The sequence below is a fragment of the Ursus maritimus genome, unplaced genomic scaffold, assembly GCF_017311325.1.
Source record: "Ursus maritimus isolate PB19 unplaced genomic scaffold, ASM1731132v1 scaffold_30, whole genome shotgun sequence".
Lineage (NCBI taxonomy): Eukaryota > Metazoa > Chordata > Mammalia > Carnivora > Ursidae > Ursus > Ursus maritimus.
In genome coordinates, this window is record NW_024425564.1 from 33,841,428 (window position 1) to 33,853,686 (window position 12,259).

Consider the following 12,259-nt stretch of genomic DNA (forward strand, 5'->3'; position numbering starts at 1 on the left):
ATTCCTCCGAAAAGCACAAAAAAGAGCTGGTGACAAGAAAACTCGAATGGCAATCTCAGCATTGCAAATTTAGAGTCTATCAGATAGGGAAAAGCTTTAAACAATCTTCCAGGTAGTTTCTAGCATTGTATGTGTTTTCCTCTCATACTCAGTTTCCCTTAATAGTCTTTGGAAAAAATCAGAACTAATAGATTATGGAGGGCTCCCCTGCTTCTAGGCTATAGGTGATCTTTCATGATCCGGTCTGGTGCTTTGGTTTTCCCTAAGTTTAATAAGGGACACCAGTCAGCGAGGGTGGGTACATAAGAAGTAATACATAAGGGCCCAAATCAATGAATTATTTAATAATGACTTTAAAATGCATAATGTCGGTGAAAATCTTATTTGAATTAATTTTGTTTTGCAAGACTGAGGATGTCTTACTGTAGATACATTTCTTTTTGATGCCATATGGGAGTTGGCACACTTTTCCTTGAATGAGCATGTAGCAAATATTTAGGCAAATGTTTGCACAACTGTCTGTCTAAAGGCAGCCAGACACGATGCCGANATGAAAGAGTGTGGCTGTGTTTCAGTAAAACTTTATTTGCCAAACAGGTGGCCGGCCCCTGGGGCCAGAGTTTGCTGAGTGCTGCAAAAACTGAAAAAGAAATACAATCTCTGTTGTAGAAAATTTGGGGTAAACTTTAGATCCAGAAACTACCTTAGAAAACATGTAGTCTAGAAAGAAAGGAAAGGAAAGAGAGAAAGAAAGGAAGAGAGGGAGGGAAGGAGGAAGGAAGGAAGGAAAGAAGAAAAGAAAAAGAAAGAAGGAAGGAGGACGGAAGGAAGGGAGGGAGGAAGAAAACATCTAGTTTAGGTCCTTTGTTTTTCAGATCAGGAAACTGAGGCTCAGTGAGGTTGGTGGCATGAGCTGGGGATAGAAACCACAACCCAGATTCCCATTCTGACATCTTTTCTGCTAGTCTGTGCAGCCTATTGAAAGCAAGATGACCTTTCTCTAAATGCTGTTTGCTGTAGGACAGTGATCAAACAATACCTGGAGATGTATTTTTTTCTCCCCCCCTTTTCTCCTCCTTTTAAATTTATTATTTAAACGTTTTTGTTTCAAAAACTTGAGTACAAAAGTTTATTGTATTGTATTTCAAATGTTTTCAGTCTCTCAATCTACTGGAAGGTTTAATTCCCTCCAAAGAAGAAGGTGGTGTTTCATGTGTTGAACATCTTCATAAACTATTTGTGTTTGGCCTAATGTGGAGTTTAGGAGCCCTTTTGGAGCTGGAAAGCAGAGAAAAGCTTGAGGCCTTTTTACGCAATCATGAAAGCAAGTTAGACTTACCAGAGATACCTAAAGGCACGAGTCAGACCATGTATGAGTTTTACGTTACTGATTACGGTAAGTAGAGTGACTTATACCTGAAATGAGATGATCTCTTTTTCAATAAGAAAAACAAAAACTTCCATAAACTCTTCTATGGGGAAATATTAAGCCAATTATAAATAACATGATTACTAATACGATTTTTAAAAGGCATTTTAAAGAATAGTAGAATTTTGCATCTTGGCCATGCTGGGAACTGGTAAGAGACTCTTGGCTTCTCCTCTTTTTGGAGCTGCCTAAGTGAAATCTTGCAGAGGTAAGTTGGCAATACATCTCACGTCATGTACTTTCCGTTGCTTGAAGAGAAAAGGCAGCAGTGTCGAGAACATAGATCCTCCATGATGCAATAACAGATCAGTCCTACAACTGCCCTGTTGGAAATGTCAGAATAGTTCGAGAATGAACCAAGCTGATGGGGTCCTACTTACATGTAGCAGACTTGGCAAAGGCCAGTGCTGTCACCTGAACCCTCAGCCTCCTGTGTGTGGCAGGGCCTAGCTTCTCTGTCTCTGAGAGAAATGCCCTTGAGTTTGGTACCCTTTACCCAGAGTGTAGCTCCCAATTCTTCTAAGCTCCAGAGAAGATAAAACGTGCTTCCTAAAAACTGTATTTACCTCTAATTTTTCCTAAAACTACAAAGCAGCAAAAGCATTTGTTGTTTTTGTTTTAATGCATAAACTCAAAAGAACAAGAGAGTAGACAGCAATAACAGCATTTTGAAAGCAAGAAAGCAGAAAGGTAAGGGGCACTTGATTGAGCACACTGGGCAAGGTAAGTCCTAAACGGACAGTGGGAAGAGTTGAGAAGCAATGGAGTGTATGCTACAGAACCTTCAAAGGGTTTGAGATTTGGAAACTGGCATGAAGGTAGAGGTAAAACCAGTGGGCTGTTTGTAAGTCTGTTTAAGAAACAAACAGACCTTCAGGTTTTCTTTCCAAAGTCACACTGCTAGACAACTGCATCCGCCTCACCGTGGCCAAAGACTGAAGAATTAGTTTTTGGGGAGTATGAAACACAGAGTTGCCTAGACTTGGAGGACACTGGACACGTGAGAGTGGAAGAATCATACTGAAAATAGAGACTAAGTGAAAGTTTGTGTTTTAAAGGGATTTGTAAAGAGACTGAGGTAAGTGAATTTTTTTCAGCTGACCATCTTTAATCACAATGACCAGTAATTCTGTGTGTGATTAGACGCTATTAAAGATTTGGGATCATTAAAGGGAGCTCTGATTCAAAATGCAAACTAACAGTGAAATGCATCCTTAAATCTAGATATGAATTCTGTTACAGTCCAAAGCCAATCAAAAGATGGTTCTTTGAAAAGATCAATAAGATTGATAAATCTATTTCCAGAGATATCAGGGGGAGAAAAAGAGAAGGCATAAATTACCACTGTCCAGAATGAAAGAGGGAACATCCCTACAGGCCCTATTGACATTAAAAAATAAGAAATGAATACTAGGAACAATGTTACGAAAATATATTTGACAATGTAGGTGAAATAGGCAAATTCCTTGAAAGATACAAACTACCAGACCTCATCAGGAAGAAACAGGTATCCTACATATCCCCATATTCACTAAAAAAATGTATAATTAAAAACCTTGCTACAAAGAAAACTCCAGGCCCAGATGGCTTTACTGATGAATTCTACCAAACACTTAGGAAGAAATAATACCAATTTTACAGAAATGCTTCTAAAACATATAAAATGTAAGGAAGAAACACCCAGACTATTTTATAAGGACAATGTTATCCTAATATCAAGACCAGAGAAATACAAGAAAAATAGACTATAGACCAGTATCTCTTAGGAATATTGACACTTCTTTTCTTTTCTTTCTCTTTTTTTTTTAATTTTTGTATTTTTTTTTATTTTAAGGAGGCTCCACACCTTATATGGGGCTTGAACTCATGACCCTGAAATCAAGAGTAGCATGCGCTACTGACTGAGCCAGCCAGGTGCCTGGACACACATTTCTTAACAAAATTTTAACAGGTTAAATCCAAGTGAGCATTTATTCTATGAATGAAAGATTGGGTTAACATTAAAAAAGCAATCAATATAATTCACCATATTAACAGACTAAAACCTAAACAAACCATCAGTCATCTAAATAGATACAGAAAAGCATTTGACAAAATTTAACACCCTTTTATAATGAAACTCTTAGTAAACTAGGACTAGAAACTTTATTATTTTGACAAAGAGCATTGACAAAAAAGCTAACATTATACTTAATGGTGAAAGTCTGAATACTTCTGTCCCAAGATCAGGAACAATTCCAGACTTCAAGTTATATTACAAAGCCGTAGTAATCAAAACAGTATGGATATTGGGACAAAAATAGACACAGAGATCAATGGAACAGAATAGAAAACCCAGAAATAAACCCATAATTATATGGTCAATTAATCTTCTACAAAGGAGGAAAGAATAAGGGGAAAAAAGACTGTCTCTTCAACAAATGTTGGGAAAACTAGACAGCTACATGCAAAAAAATGAAACTGGACCACCTTTTTACACCATACACAAAAATGAACTCAAAATGGATCAAAGACCTCAATGTGAGACTTGAAACTATAAAAATCCTACAAGAGAGCATAGATAGTAACTTCTCTGACATCAGCTGTAGTAACATTTTTCTAAAAATGTCTCCTCAAGGAAACAAAAGCAAAAACAAACTATTAGGACTACATCAAAATAAAAAGGTTTTGCACCATGAAGGAAACAATCAACAAAACTAAAAGGCAGCCTACTGAATGGGAGACAATATTTACGAATGACATATCTGATAAAGGGTTAGTATCCAAAATACATAAAGAAATGCTATAACTCAGGGCACCTGGGTGCTCAGTCAGTTGAGCATCTGGCTTTTGATTCCAGCTTGGGTGATGATCTCAGAGTTGTGGGATCAAACCCTGTGTTGGGCTCCACCTGTGTGTGCAGCCTGCTTGGGATTCCCTGCTTGTCCCTCCCTCTCCCTCTGCCCCTCCCCCACTCATGCCCATGTGTACTCGCTCTCTAAAAATAAATAAATATTTAAGAACTGATACAACTCAACACACACAAAAAAACAGATGATCCAATTAAATGGTTAGGAGACGTGAATAGACATTTATCCAAAGAAGACAAACAGATGGCCAACAGACATGTGAAAAGATGCTCAACATCACTGGTCGTCAGGGAAATGCAAATCAATCCTACGATGAGGTGTCACATCACACCTGTCAGGATGGCTAAAACGAACAACACAAGAAACAACAGGTGTTGGTGAGGATGTGGAGAAAGGGGAGCCCTCTTACACTGTTAGTGGGAATGCAAACTGGTGCAGCCACTTTGAAAAACAGTACGCGCAACTAATGAATCATGGAACTTTACATTAAAAACCAGGGATGTACTGTATGGTGACTAACACAATATAATAAAAAAATATTATTATTAAAAAAAAAGAAAAACAGTATGGAGTTCCTCAAAAAGTTAAAAATTGAACTACCTGATGATTCAGCAATTGTACTGCTGGGTATTTATCCAAAAAATTATAAAAATACTAATTCAAAGGGATACATGCTCCCCTATGTTTATTGCTGCATTATTTACAGTAGCCCAACCATGGAAGCAGCCCATGTGTCCATTGACTGATGAATAGATAATGAAGATGTGGTATATAGATATACAATGGAATATTACTCAGCCATAAAAAGAATGAAATCCTGCCATTTGCAATGACATGGATGGAACTAGAGAGTATAATACTAAGCAAAATAAGTCAGTCAGAGAAAGACATACCATATGATTTCACTCGTATGGAATTTAAGAAACAAAACAAATGAGCAAAGGAAAAAAGAAAGACAAACCAGGAAATAGACTTTTTTTAAAAAAAGATTTTATTTATTTATTTGGCAGAGAGAGACAGCGAGAGAGGGGACACAAGCAAGGGGAGTGTGAGAGGGAGAAGCAGGCTTCCCGCCAAGCAGGGAGCCCAATGCAAGGCTCGATCCCAGGACCCTGGGATCATGACCTGAGCCAAAGGCAGGTGCTTAACAGCTGAGCCACCCAGGTGCCCCAAGAAACAGACTTTTAACTCTAGAGAACAAACTGATGGTGACCAGAGGGGAAGTGGGGGGGGGATGGGTAAAACAGGTGGTGGGGATTAAGGAGGGCGCTTGTCATGATGAACACAGGGTGATGTATGGAACTGTTGAATCACTATATTGTACATCTAAAACTAATATAACACTATGTTAACTATACTGTAATTAAAATAAGAAATGTAATAAAAATGTGTATCTGATAAAATAATTTAATACAGAATGCAATTCCATAATAATGGGTAGATAGCCAACCCAAGTTTTTAAAAAATGGGCAATACATTTAAATACATGCTTCACCAAAGAAGATTTATAAATGGTGAAAAAAGCACATGAAAAGATATTCTTCAATGGTTATTGAAGAAATGCAAATTGAAACTCTAATGGAATATCATTACACAGCCACCAGAATGACTAAAATGAGATTAGTTCTACCAAATATTGGCGAGAACGTGGAACAACTGGAACTCTCAAACAGTACGCAATGGTATAGCCATTTTGGAAAACAGTTTCTCAGTTTCTGAAAGTTAAACATACATTCAACATATATATGACTTGATATTTTGCAAGGAAATTTGAAATTGAGGTTTCTCCTCTAGTACTGAGTATTTTCTTTGCTACTGTCAAATGAGTGCTCCCCTGCTCTGTTTTCATGCATTCTGTTTACATAGTGGCTTTTTTTGGAACAATCCTGAATCATAGTTAAGATTTCTGGAGACATTTAAAATGCCAGTTAAAATGAACAAAGCAATATCAACAATGCAAGTAATCTAATTTAAATGGTAGCCATCTGAGCATGTCTGACCGAGTTTGCCTAGCCGATAGTGATTGCAAGGCTTCATAGATTGTAAGGCACATTCCAGATATGCTAAAGTATAAATAAAATTGTTTTTAGGATTATGAAATGTAATAATAACTATTATGCCAATATTATCAGCCAGCAAATTACTAGTTATATAATATCAGTTAATAAATTTGTAGTCAGGAGGCTGAGTACTTTATTAACCAGTTTTAGGGCTAGATTTATTTTCCCCACTTCCCATGCAAACATTCCATGTCCACTCATCAGTTACCCCCTTTTGGCCTTTTCCATCCTTTCAGTTGATGTGGGTTTCCTACTAGATACTAAATATGTCATTGGTTTTTACCGCTAGCCAATTCTAATTCCATTTTAGGCCAGATCTCTCTAGATGAATGATTTAGAAATTAAAAAACTGACTTTATAAAGAGGCAACACAGATTTAAATGATCAAATGGCATATATATTAGATAAGCCAATATGTTAACGTATTTTTGGAAAATGTTTTAAATGTTCATATGATTCTGTTGGCTGTTTATAGCATTTGCATTTTTATATTTTGAGATAACTTTCAAAGAATGCAGTTTTCTTAAGATGAATTTTTACTTACTGTGCAGGTGATTGGGAGCACTGGAATAAGAAACTTCAGCCATATTATTATCCAACTGACAGTATTCCAGAATATTCATCCATTTTGGTTCCAAATGTTGACAATGTTAGAACAAATTTTTTGATAGACACCATTGCAAAACAACAGAAAGTAAGTTTGATAGTTTCTTCACTGATCACAAACCTATATAAAACACATGCCTTTTCACATACTGCAGGTAGAAAAATTGAATTCCAGCACAAGGGGCTAGTGCCATTCGAGGAAAATGCATTTGGCAAATGAACCCCAGGATACACTCCCAACTCAATATCCCATGAACTGCTGACTTCCAGCTTGCTAAGGAAAGTGGGTGTCTGCTCATAGAGTCCCTCCTTACTCCGATGGACACATGAATATTTTCCCATACTTTCTTCCAACACAGTTATAGTACACATTTTATATTCAGATCTTTAATTGAACTAGGATTGATTGATTTTTAGGATTTCTTTTGATGTGCGTCTAATTCTAAAAAGTAATTAAAATTAGTTGTATTAATTATGACAATGAAAAAATAGCTACCAGAACCATAAGATATTGAAAGCTAAATGCGGTGTTACAACCCCTTTCAACATGATAACCTGATTATTGCAGGCCGTTTTGCTCACAGGAGAGCAAGGAACTGCAAAAACTGTAATGGTGAAGGCCTATTTGAAAAAATATGATCCTGAAGTACAGTTATCCAAAAGTCTGAACTTTTCATCTGCCACAGAACCCATGATGTTTCAGGTAAAACCCATCATTTGCTGAGGTAATCAACATCTTAAATGTTTTGAGTGCTGGTTACAGTAAAATGTGTATGCATATAAAATCTGTTCTGTGTGTGTGTGTTAATAGGAAACGGGGCTGCACTTGGCATTCAGTATTCGCTTTCCTGGGCCAAATCCAAACAGCAGATTTTGACCTAATATTGAGGCTGAAGCCGAGCTTTGTGTGTAAAATTAGTGATTAACATTGCAGTAACTTATTTTTTTGTTGTCTTACAGTGTCTATTTTAGTAATGATGTGTATGCGTATTAAATAACTCAGTTCTACTCTGAAAGACGTGCTCATCATTTCTAGGAATGTGGGTTGAAATCTAACACTTAGAAAGGGGGGGTAATCAGAAGGGGGAATGAAACATGAAAGACTATGGACTATGAGAAACAAACTGAGGGCTACAGAGGGGAGGGGGGTGGGGGAATGGGATAGACCGGTGATGGGTAGTAAGGAGGGCACATATTGCATGGTGCACTGGGTGTTATACACAACTAATGAATCATCGAGCCTTACATCGAAAACCGGGGATGTACTGTATGGTGACTAACATAATATAATAAAAAATCATTATTAATAAAAAAAAAAAAAGACAAACATTTCCTCTTCTCTAGAGAACAATGGAAAGCTACGTGGATAAGCGAATGGGAAGCACGTATGGGCCGCCAGGAGGCAGAAAAATGACTGTATTTATTGATGATATTAATATGCCTGTGATTAATGAATGGGGAGATCAGGTATGGCTAAAATAATCTCCTATAAATGATATTTAATCAATAGTTCTACTTATATATAAAAGGTGTCACTGGCCTTCGTCGTATGAAGCCTAGCAGCAATCGGTCTTCTTTGGCTTCTCTGTTACTGGCTGGCATTCTTCCTCTTTGAAAGCTCTGTGTGTTCTCAGCAATACTTCTTCCTGCCTTCGGGCTTCTTGATTTCAGTGCCCTTTCTGGTTCTTCTCTTCCTTTCCTCAGGGTTTTATCCTTGCTGTTACCTCTTACTGTATATACTTCCTCCGAGGAATACCTCATTCAGAAAACACCTTTTTTTTCCCCTTCTTTTTAACTCTGCCACACACACGTCTTCCTTGTGATCTTCTGTCAACCTCAGAGTCATTCTCCATCAGAGAACCTCAGTGATGCTTTCAGAATTCTGCACGTTCCTTGTGGGATTCCCAATACCTCCCTCCCACCCCTGCCCACCGCCTCATCGTAATGTCTACCTAGAGCCTCCCATCCGGCCTTTTATCTGAGTTCACCTCAGATACCTGTAGGAAGTCAGGGCTCCCAGGTCCATGCTCACCCTGAGACTATTCCTCAAATAGCTCTGCATGGCCCTTGAAAGAGCAAGAAGAGAAAAAGCCAATGATGGAACCCTATGGAACAGTTGCATGTGAGGGATGGGTGGAGAAAGAGTGGCTTAGGGAGTGATCCAGAGTCACAAGATGAATCTGGAAGAACTGAGCCTCTGAATTCAAACGAGGAACAGTTTTCAACAAGGAGGGAGTGTTAGCAGTGTCAGAGGCTATAGAAAAGGAAGATAAGAACATAAAACCCAAACCCAAAACATTCAGTAGCATTGAAGCCTCAGGAGTAAATCCGTCCCACATTCTGATTTAAAGTAGTTCGAAGTGTTGAATGTTGATACTTGGAACTCTGACTGCTGTTGTAATTGTACCAACTGTTCCATAACTCACCTATTTAAATTTATTTGGAGTTCCATTTTATCAACGTAGTAAAGAGCACACTGGACTCAATCCAGATGTTTAAGTCACTGTTCTGTTCATGAGTAGTAGCATTTAAATCAAATTGCCTTGCAGGTGACCATCAATATTCACAAACGCTTCATTGACAAGAGTGAATATTTTCTTCTAATCTCAAGTGTACTATTTTATAGGAATTGTGGAGAAATGTGATAGTGATATGTCACTAAAGTATCACTGTATAAAATTTCAGATAACTAATGAGATTGTACGACAAATGATGGAAATGGAAGGAATGTATAGCTTGGATAAGCCTGGAGACTTCACTACTATTGTTGATGTGCAGATCATAGCGGCAATGATCCACCCTGGAGGTGGTCGAAATGATATTCCCCAACGTTTAAAAAGACAGTTTACTGTGTTTAATTGCACATTGCCTTCAAATGCTTCAATAGACAAAATTTTTGGTATGACTATTTCTGATTTTTTTTAATTGTATTACATAAAGGACATAAGCTGTGCAAAACCTTATTTAAGAGGTAAAAAGGCTCTGTCTGTAGTAGGAATTAAGTATCTAAAATGGAGAGCTAAATACCAGAAAAGAGGGACTAAACATTAAGAAGACTCATGTTTGTAGCCCATTCTAAAAATATTTAGAAATAGTCTTGTTGAAGTTTGGCTTTAAGGTTTTAGTTTTCTTGAAATGATTAATGAGAGAAATTTGGGCTAATGAATGACAGCATATCTGTCATAGAGTAACAATATAATATATCAAGTCGAAAGAATTTTTATATGTTAATGAAATGAGATTTTTTGATGACAAATTTAGGCTCATATAAATTGTTTCATGAAAAATTATGTATATGAAGACATACAAGAGAAACTGACCCATGCATATATGCACATTAATTGACATAGCAAGTACTATAGATTAGAAGGGAAAGGGGAGACTTTCAGTAAACGGTAATGGGATATTTAGTAATTCTAATGTGAAAATAATTGAAATTGAACCCTACCTCACACTAAGCATAAAATCAATAAGATGGACTCAAGACCTAAAGAACATTTGGAAGAAAATATAGGAAAATACCTGAATGACATCTGGTTAGGAAATTGATTGATTGATTGATCGATTCATCACTAACATATAACTGGCTGATCAAAACAAGTGCCCTCCTTAATACCCATGACCTGGTTAGCCCATCTGCACACACCTCCTTCTATCAAATTTCAGTTTGTTCTCTGCTGTTAAGTGTCTCTCAAGGTTTGCTTCCCTCAATCTCTCTCTTTCTTTTTTTCCTTCCCATATGTTCATCTGTTTTGCTTCTTAAATTCCACATGGGTGAAATCATATGGTATTTATCTTTCTCTGACTTATTTTGCTTAGCATAATACAGCTTAGCTCCAACCACATCATTGAAAATGGAAAGATTTCATTCTTTTTGATGGCTGAGTGATATTCCATTGTATATCTGTCTACAATATCTTCTTTATCCGTTCATCAGTTGATGGAAAGTCGGGCTCTTTCCACAGTTTGGCTATTGTTGATAATGCTGCTATAAACATTGGGGTGCATGTGACCCTTCGAATCTCTATTTTTGTGTCTTTTGGGTAAATACCTAGTAGTATAATTGTTGGATCATAGGATAGTTCTATTTTTATCTTTTTGAGGAACCTCCATACTGTTTTCCAGAGTGGCTGCACCACTTTGCATTCCCGCCAGCAGTGTAAGAGGGTTCCCCTTTCTCCACATCCTTGCCAACACCTGTTATTTCCTGTGTTGTTGATTTTAGCTATTCTGACAGGTGCGAGGTAGCATCTTATCATAGTTTTGATTTGTATTTCTCTGATGATTAGTGATATTGAGCATCTTTTCATGTGTCTGTTGGCCGTCTGTATGTCTTCTTCGGAAAAATGTCTATTCATGTCTTTTGCTCATTTCTTAACTGGATTATTTGTCTTTTGGGTGTTGAGTTTTATAAGTTGTATATTTGGATACTAACCCTGTATCAGATATGTCATTTGCAAATATCTTCTCCCATTCCACAGGTTGCCTTTTAGTTTTATTGTTTCCTTCACTGTACAGAAGCTTTTTATCCTGATGAAGTCCCAAAAGTTCATTTTTGCTTTTGTTTCCCTTGCTTCTGGCGACATGTCTAGTAAGAAATTGCTTCAGCTAAGGTCAAAGAGGTTTCTGCCTGTGTTCTCCTTTAGGATGTTGATGGATTCCCACCTCACATTTAGGTTTTTCATCCATTTTGAGTTTATTTTTGTGTATGGTTTAAGAAAGTGGCCTAGTTTCATTCTTCTGCATGTTGCTGTCCAGTTTTCCCAACACCATTTGTTGAAGAGACGGTCTTTTTTCCATTGGATATTCTGTCCTGCTTTGTCGAAGATTAGTTGGCCATATAGTTGTGGGTATATTTCTGGGTTTTCTATTCTGTTCTATTGATCTATGTGTCTGTTTTTGTGCCAATGCCATACTATCTGGATGACTACAGCTTTGTAATGTAGCTTGAAGTCCAGAATCATGATGCCTCCAGCTTTGCTCTTCTTTTTCAATATTGCTTTGGCTATATCGGGTCTTTTGTGGTTCCATACAAATTTTAGGATTGTTTGTTCTAGCTCTTTGAAAAATGCTGGTGGTATTTTGATAGAGATTGCATTAAATGTATAGACTGCTTTGAGTAGTATAGACATTTTTTTTTGTTTTGTTTTTTTTTTTTAAATGATTTTTTATTATATTATGTTAGTCACCATACAGTACATCCCCGGTTTCCGATGTAAGGCTCGATGATTCATTAGTTGTGTATAACACCCAGTGCACCATGCAATACGTGCCCTCCTTACTACCCATCACCAGCCTATCCCATTCCCCCACCC

At 37.3% G+C, this 12,259-nt stretch overlaps 1 protein-coding gene across 1 annotated transcript in view; it reads left to right on the plus strand.

Annotated features, from left to right (window-relative positions):
* Nucleotides 1–12,259, plus strand: part of DNAH8 (dynein axonemal heavy chain 8) — a 224,806-nt gene that overhangs the window by 41,455 nt on the left and 171,092 nt on the right. Inside the window, exons 18-22 of the mRNA XM_040645126.1 lie at nucleotides 1,159–1,396; nucleotides 6,890–7,032; nucleotides 7,513–7,647; nucleotides 8,289–8,411; nucleotides 9,630–9,843. Coding sequence (XP_040501060.1) covers nucleotides 1,159–1,396; nucleotides 6,890–7,032; nucleotides 7,513–7,647; nucleotides 8,289–8,411; nucleotides 9,630–9,843 — 853 coding nt within the window. The remainder of the gene's footprint in view (nucleotides 1–1,158; nucleotides 1,397–6,889; nucleotides 7,033–7,512; nucleotides 7,648–8,288; nucleotides 8,412–9,629; nucleotides 9,844–12,259) is intronic.